Source organism: Opisthocomus hoazin, chromosome 5 (genome assembly GCF_030867145.1).
Source record: "Opisthocomus hoazin isolate bOpiHoa1 chromosome 5, bOpiHoa1.hap1, whole genome shotgun sequence".
In the NCBI taxonomy this organism is placed as follows: domain Eukaryota; kingdom Metazoa; phylum Chordata; class Aves; order Opisthocomiformes; family Opisthocomidae; genus Opisthocomus; species Opisthocomus hoazin.
The window spans coordinates 21857932-21866493 of NC_134418.1; the positions used below are offsets into that span (position 1 = coordinate 21857932).

General features: G+C 41.5%; 1 protein-coding gene across 3 annotated transcripts in view; it reads left to right on the forward strand.

Annotated features, from left to right (window-relative positions):
- The window catches only part of TBC1D19 (TBC1 domain family member 19), a 61284-nt gene extending 58664 nt beyond the window's left edge, over positions 1-2620 (forward strand). For 2 of the 3 annotated variants that reach the window (XM_075420666.1, XM_075420667.1), the window contains exons 19-21: positions 2-117; positions 1064-1134; positions 2121-2620. In XM_075420666.1, the coding sequence (XP_075276781.1) occupies positions 2-117; positions 1064-1134; positions 2121-2195 (262 nt within the window). In that variant the 3' untranslated portion in view covers positions 2196-2620. The remainder of the gene's footprint in view (position 1; positions 118-1063; positions 1135-2120) is intronic. The other variant, XM_075420668.1, reaches the window with a different exon arrangement.
- Positions 2621-8562: the final 5942 nt, after the last annotated feature.

The window sequence follows — 8562 nt, forward strand, 5'->3', positions numbered from 1 at the left end:
GGCTACGAATTTCATTTAAATGGATGGTACGAGCATTTTCTGGTTATTTAGCTACAGATCAGCTCTTGCTTCTGTGGGACAGAATCCTGGGATACAACTCTCTAGAAATTCTTGCTGGTAATAGAATTATTTTTACAAAACGTGTTAAATCCAGGTGGATGTAAGGCAAAGATGTTAGCTTCAATGTATTTTGTGACAGAAAGACAATAGTTGCTCTTTGAATGCTGAAAACAGATTCCATGCATGTCAAAGAGTGTAACTTTTAGAAAACTAGATTGCATAAATACTGTGTCTCTAACAAAAATATGCAAGGTAATTTTTTTTTATGATAGCGCTTGAGAAATGCTAAGCGCTCTTTGAACAGAACATAGGATGTTCCCCTGGCTTCAGTGGTAGCAATAAGTGAGTTCATCACCTTTCACAAAATACAGGCTTCATGTTGCTCGTTTATGGCAAATACTTCTTCAGTACTTCCTGCAGCTGAGAGTTCCCCTGATTTTGCTGGATTTCTTCATTCAAAGTCTCATCTTTTAAGAGACTTTGAAAGTTTTGTTCTCATTTTTTAAAAAGGAAATGTCCGAAGATTTATACAAGGTTTAAGGTGGGGGTTCTAAAGAAGATGTGTATCTTCAGTTGGGTCAGTTTTTAAATACAAAGTAGGTGAATAGAAGGTAAAAGGTTTTGGTTCCATTTGTACATATAAGACAGCTGTGTAGAGAGATACAATTATTTAAGATAGTACAAAATAAACAAACATGTTTTTGTAATGTTATATAATATTCACATAATATTATGGATTTAGAAACGAACTATGTCCCTTCAAATTAAAAGCAAGTCATCTTAAACACAAGCATTTTCACTCAGACTTTTCTGAAAGAATGTTGGTTTTCTTATCCGTTTTAAAGAGTGGCCAGAGAAACTCAAACACAACCATCCATTGTATATTATTCTTCAGAATCAAAATAATTACTCTAATGGAGTGAGAATTGGTATTTTACATCAACGTTAAATCTAACTACTAATTAACAGGTCAGCAACTTAAATACTGGGCATTTTCTTTCAGTGCTGGCAGCTGCTGTGTTTGCTTTCCGAGCGGTCAACCTGATGGAGGTGACATCACTGGCTGCAGCTGAAGTAAGGATAAGTTTCACTTAGAGGAGATTGAAATAGTTTCTGATGCTTTGCCAACAAGAGTAACTTAAGCTTCACATGGTGCGTGGTACATAGTGCAAATCTTTCTGCCTAAATTCTTACCTTAGATGAAAAACTAAGGGAACTGTGAACATGCAGTACGTAATACTGCTCTTCTGGAGTAAAAGGAAATAAAAGAACTGATCTGTTACAAAAATGCAGTGTTACCAAATTATTTTGTACAATTAGATTATTTTTTTCCTACTTTAATATATAATCTGTGTTTGTGGGATACATTGTTTTTAAAATATAAAAGGTTTGTACCTTTTTTCTCAGTAGGATTTAATGTAGTTGCTTCTGTGCTTTTTGAGTTACAAAGATTTTACAAGATTATTCTTGTCAATATTGAATCTGAAATTTCACTGTGAGTACTGTCATGGGAAATGAAGTAAATTAAGTCATTAAGATGAAGATTAGTATTGTTCAGTAATTTGGTAAAATATATTTTTTCAAAGCAATCTGGTGATGTATTTTTTTCAAACTTCAAGAGCTGTGATGACTTTTTTTTTAAACATACTTTCATGAGAAGACGTTGGCTATTTGAGTCATTACATTGGACTTACTTCACAAGTACTAGCCAAGCCACAGGATAAGGATTCTTAATTCCCAATTATTTTTAGAAGCTAGTTGAAATGTTAGACCCCTTATTCACCCATGATGCCATGTATATTTGAAGTAAGGCTAAAGGCTAAAATAAAGTTACTTGGTATATATATGTAAACATATGCTTTTTCTTTGAAATGTTGGAATGAAAAATGATACAATAAGGCACTAACTTAAAACAGCATAATTTGTTTCTAACTGGGTCTGAATCTAATTATTGTTAGTATTGTAGTCAGTATTTGAAACTTTTTCTGACTTCTTGACTTGCTTTAAAGAAATTTGATTCAAATGTCAAGTTTAACAAGCCTTTTTGGTTTTTATCCTAGGCTGTGCTTGCTGACCTTTCAACCCTGAAAGTTATGCCTCTTCTTCAAATCTTCTTGTTTGCTACTGTCACTTGATCTGCTTCAACAATACTGGTACCACAATTCCAGTCTTTCTTGAGAAGCTAATCATCAACTATGCAATGTCTGCATAAAACCAAAATTGAACTGTATCTATAATATTAATTTAGAAATCATGACTTCAAAATTTTCTGACTGAAGACAATAACTTTGCACATGGGTGTGTGCAGTGCATGCTACTGAATTTCACTGTAACAGCAATGGTTATTACTTGTACATTGAGAATGACTACTGTGCAAAGAAACAGTATGGATCAGTGTCTAAAATGCATGTAATATTAAGTAAATGTAATTTGCGATCTGAGTTTTGTGTCGGAGTTGTAAAAGCTCTCTTTTAATATGAAATTACTTTTTCAAGCTCACACCTTTAGAGGATATCAGCTCAACTACTGTCAATTGAGAAAATAAAGATACTTTAAATTGCAAGAATTGTTTGTCATTTTCTAAGAAAAAGATAGGATCATACACCAGTTCTGCTGTATCTATCTTGTTTAGTCTCTTCACAGATACTTTCTCCATGTTCTTTCTCATGGTAGCTACTTCCATTTATTCTTTTCCTATGCAGAGATGCAGTCACGCATTCCCCGTTCGTCTACAGTTAGGTATCCAGCTCTCTTGGGCGTCTTCTGAACTCCTTCCCAGAGTCCCATCAAAGGCCCCGCGCCATAAAATATGTTCCCCTGCAGAGAAAGCCTGAGCATAGCTTCCTTGAGAACTTGTTGGAGCCAGTCCTTGCATGGGCCAAACTATGCCCCTGAGAACGATGCCAGGAGTTGTTTCGCTGTGCCCCGCACCCTCTTCGGGAGAGCAGTGCCTCTGCCAATTTTCCAGCCTCTCCGATTCAACAGCTCAGGCTTCAGCTCAGAATCCAAACTCGTATCGATGTGCAGCGGATTGTCACTATGCTGTCAGGCTGCCTCGTCGTCTATTAGCGATCGTACCTTTTTGTGAGGTCTTCCAGATTTTTCCACTGATTTCTTGTTATGGGTTTGCGTGGCAAGGTTTTGATAGCAGGGGGCTATAGGGGTGGCTTCTGTGAGAAGCTTCCCCTGTGTCTGATAAAGCCAGTGCTAGCTGGCTCTAAGATAGACCTTTTGCTGGCCAAGGCCAAGCCAATGAGCGACGGTGGTAGCGCCTCTGTGAGAACATATTTAAGAAGGGGAAGAAAAAAATTGTGGTGAGATGGCAGTTAGAGAGAGGAGTGAGACGATGTGAGAGAAACAACTCTGCAGACATCAAGGTCAGTGAAGGAGGGGGGAGGAGGTGCTCAAGATGTTGGATCAGAGAGTCTTCCCTTGCAGCTTGCGATGAAGACCAGGGTGAGACAGGTTGTACCACTGCAGTCCACAGACGGTCCACGGTGGAGCAGATATCCACCTGTAGCCAGTGGAGGACCCCATGCCGGAGTAGGTGGATGCCTGAAGGAAGCTGTGACCCCGTGGGGAGGCCACGTTGGAGCAGGCTTCTGCCAGGACCTGCAGACCTGTGGAGAGAGGAGCCCATGCTGGAGCAGCCTGTTCCTGAAGGACTGCACCCTGTGGAAGGGACCCACGCTGGGGCAGTTCGTGAAGAGCTGCACCCCGTTAGAAGGACTCACATTGGAGAAGTTTGTGGAGAACTGTCTCCCATGAGAGGAACCTTCATGCTGGACCAGGGGAAGAGTGTGAGGAGTCTTCCCCCTGAGGGACAAACAGCGGCAGAGACAACATGTGATGAACTGACTGCAACCCCCATCTCCCCGCCCTGCGCCGCTCTGTGGGAGGAGGGAGAGAAACGGGAGTGAAGTTGAGCCTGAGAAGAAGGGAGGGGTGGGGGGGAAGGTGTTTTAAGATCTGGATTTATTTCTCACTATCCTATTCTGATTTGATTGGTGATGAATTAAACTCCCTTTTCTCCCCAAGTTCAGTCTGTTTTGTCGGTGACAGTAATTGGTGAGTGATCTCTCCCTCTCCTTATCTCGACCCTCGAGCCTTTCATCATATTTCCTCTCCCCTGTCCAGTTGAGGAGGGACAGTGATAGAGCGGTTTTGGTGGGCACCTGGCATTTATCCAGGCCACACCAAAACATTTGTTTAATACCAAAGTTAGAATCAATAAACTGATTTGATTAAGCATACCTTAGTACCTGAAAAAAGATCAAAGTCAAAAGAACTTAACGGGTAATAGCTATATTACCCGTGCGTTTGCCATTGGACTTTTATCTTCGCCTGTTTTACATACGTGTGGTTGTCGTCGTTTGTCAGACATACTGAATGTATGACGGTGGAACATGAATCCTTCATAGTTTGCTCAAAAGTTGTCTGAAAAGTGATCTAAGCTGTAGTCTCAGATAGGGTTGTGAGCTTTATCTCTGCGATTGTTGTCTCTGTCAGGATAACGTAGTAAGAAACTCCCTGAACTTTTATAGACCGCCAGTAAACTTATAAGGCTAATTTTAAAAAAGGTAAAGTTGTGGACTCAGTATAATCACTGCTTATATAAAGAACCAAACTGCGTAACAGATATGTTGTTTTGAATATTTGGGGAAATTTTGTTCTAGATAACAAAGAAAATTGATCTTTTCCCTCATATTTGTAAGGAATTGTTTTAACTGTTTAACTAGAGGCTTTGTTATGACATTTAGTTTTTAAAAAGAGGACACGTGACAGCTTTTATCTTTACAGTAAGCATTACCCTGTTTTATATATGGAGAATGGAGGCATCGAAACATGAAGTGATTTGCTGAAGATTCCTGAAAGAAGTGAGCAGTCTCCTCTCCTGAATTCCTGTTTATACTTCAGGATGCTCAGTTTGTGTATTCATCACAAGACCTTATTTCATCTTCAGAACAACACATAATGTACATCTACCTCTAAGAATGCAGCATTTTGCAGTTTTTAAAATGCGTAAGATTGCACAGCAATTTAGAAATTACACTGTTACAAAGCAGCCACAAGGACTGTGGCTCACTAAGGTCATTACGAGATTACCATGGCTTTTTAGGGAATTAAAAGTGTTTACGAAATAGCAAGGGAGATTCCCTAGCGGCCTGCTGACCCTCTAATTCCCATCGCTCTGTGCAAGTATGCGGTGCAGAATCTGAACATTGCCGTAACTCATTCCGTATTGGGATTTATGAGCAGTATTTTTTCTCTTTTTTTCATTTTTGATAGTTTTGAAAATGTTACAAGTAGGCAGAGATAGAGACTGTTGGGCTACTGTCTCAACAGGCAGTTCAGTGACTAATAGAACGTGGTCTGTTTTCCTCTGACTTGGCGTCTTGTTATTCATCCTAGCAATCTCGCGTCTGCTTTGTGTCCCCTCTACTTTCCCCACTGGATTACTCAAACTCCTGTCCCGAACCTCTGCCCTCGTGTCTCCCTGTGGCTGGACAGGGGACCTGGTGCAGATGGGCACCGGAGCCCCGGCGCTGCCTGCGCAGCCTGGCTGCTCCGTGGGCCTGGGGCGATGCTTTCCCTCTTGCTGCAGGGTTGGCCAGAGGCTCGCGGACCGCACACAGCTCCTGGGCCAGCTATCGAACGGACCCAGCTGCAGCAGCAAATCTCGGCAAGAGCTCTGCTGTCTTTTGCCAGGTGTTTAACTTGACGTTTTTGACACGGAGGGATGCACGCACACACAGAGAGACGTGTAGGGGAATAATGAGTACAATTGCTTTAAATGTGAGATTAAGATGAGACTAAAAATGATCGTTTCCTTAGACTTCAACTATACTGTTAGATTTTTATATCTTTTTTTGAATCTGTTTTTAAAAAGTTGCTTTTACTGAAGAAGTATTGTTTTCATGTTCCCCTCAGTTTTGCATTTTAGTTCCAACAAAACATTGTGTTTCAGATTCTGGCTGATACTTGTATTTTTAATCTCCTTTGCTTAAATAACACTCTTTAATTTCAAGTATTTTTAAAAGATATTAGAATGACTGGTTTCTATCTTACAGCTTGATACTTCTCTTGTATATGTAGGTAGTATCAATTATTTAAGTTTTAATTCTTGAACTTTAGAGACCAGTTCAAACCTGTTGATGTCTGTAGTCTATCATTTGACTTCTAAATTCATAAAACTCCTTTTTAATTTTTGCTGCTTTAAGTAATGGTCAGATTTTGATAGTAGAATCATATCTAAGTTGATAATTACCTTGATTTAAACAGGCTCAGATGAACCTTCAGTGGCCAAATTGTTGTTTTCAGTCTGCTCCTCTCTATCTGAAAGCAATATGAACAGACATTTCAGAACAAGAACCAATTGCCTCCATACTTACAGATAACGATCAATTTTTTGCTGCTTACCTTAGGATTCTGGCTATGGTCTGTCAAAGTTTTCTTGTAATGTCAAATAAACAGTTTAAGAAATGCAAAAGTAAATAGGCTTGTCTGAAAACATACCCAAGTTATCTCTGCTCAGTACTTCCAAAAATATATTGAAACTTCAATCTTGGTGGCTGGGTAATGGAACAATTGAATAACTAGAACACTTTCTACTTTTTAGTGGAATTTTTTTGTCATAGTAACAAATTTTATTATGAGAAATGGAGAGAGTGTGGAGACTGTAAAACAGTTAGATATCCCAGTAAAGGGCAAAGGCTGGAAAGAGACATCAGTTTAAGACTCATTTCCACTCGTAACCAGAAACCAGCAAAAAAAAATATACTTAAGCGTATGCCTCTTTTACTGTCTTCTAATGAATTTTATAGAATTCTTCCAATAAGACTGAAGGGATTTCATTAAACAGAATTGCCGTATAAAGATCAGTTAGGGGAAAGCGATTTAGTGAGCCACTTATTAACTCTAAATAAGCGTTCTTTTAAAAGATGCTGGAATATACTGCAGAACTGCAGGGCTGTACCCTCCACGGGGAAAGGGAAGAGCCTTTCGACCTATCTTCATAAATGGGTGAAATATTCTGTCCCGTGTTTTCTGAGAGGAAACGGAGGAGGGAGTGGAGGATGCAGCAGGGGCGGCAGGAGCTGCTGGGCTCTTCCTTCCCCTCCTTCCCTCAGTGCTGCCCATGCCCGGCTGCTGGCCGGCCGCCTCCGGCCCCGGAGCCCACGCAGGAAAGGCAATTAGCTGAAGTTGGAGTCGAGGTCAACGGGGCTTTGTGTTTCCTGCGGCCGGCTACAGCTGGCTTCCTCCCGCCCCAGGAACTCGCTGGACCTGCAGTTACTGGGCAGGGGAACGCCCCAGGGCCAGGGCCGAGGGAGGGCCAGGGCCAAGGCCAGAGTAGGACCAGGAGCAGGGCCAGGGCCAAGGCCAAGGTAGGACCACAAGCAGGGGCAAGGCCAAGGTAGGACCAGGGCCCAAGGTAAGGGCCAAGACAAGGTCCGCCGGGACTGGCCAGCAGAGGAGGCGTTAGCCAGCCGTCCTGTCCTCCTGGGCAGCAGCAGAAGAACCAGCCCTGTGAGTAATCCCTCCTCCTGACGGCCATGTAAACGACAGCTGAGTTTCAGCAGAAGTGCTGAAGGACAACTGTGGTGAGGGGGCTTGGTTTTTTCTTTACAGCTTTAGGACACAGTACGGGGCGGGGGAAACCCTTCTGGAGGCTTCAGGCTTTTAGTACAAGGCCACTCTTGTTGTGAGGGACTGCACGTCTGTGGGCAGTTCTGCAAGAGCTGTTTGTTGTAGTAAATAACCATGGAATAATCCAAAATCTCTAGAATCCAGAATAAGCTTTGCTGCTAAATAACTGAAAGAATTTTTTTTCCTACACGCTTTATGCTCAGCTTTTTCAATACCTTATCAAAACTTTCAATGCAGGAAAGCTCATTTTGAGCCGGCAGTGAAACAGTTGTGCTCTGCTTTAAAACAGTGTTAAAATGTCACATCTTAGTATTGTTTTAATTAGACAATCAATAGTATAGCTACCAAGTGCTGGCCATATAGACCAATTACCTTTGGAGAAGCCTCTGAGGATGCTCGTGTCTCTGCGGATGACAAACTGCAGATGTTAATGGGGACAGAGCACACACACGGTTAGAACGGGATGTTCGTCTTGGGTTCGGCAGGATTTTTAAGACTGCAACAGATAAACGATCGCAACGCAGGCTAATTTTGCTAAATACTAACTGGGGATCAGCCTTAAAATAATTACGGGGTGGTAACACTGCTTTTTGGCAATCCATGCTTTTTGAGCCTGCATTTAAACCCCAGGAGGTTCATCTGATTCTGTGTACTGTCAAGACATTGCCAGCTGCCGAAGGTGAATTTCAGGGTCCGCGGAGGAGGATGGAGCGGGGCCTCTACTTGCCCATCTTTCAAAATCAGTGTGTTCTTCTAGATGTTGGACTACTGGTATGTACAAACAATTATCTCTAGAGATTTGGCTTTATGGAGGACCATGGTGCTTTGCCAAATGACATTGTGTTTGGCTGAACA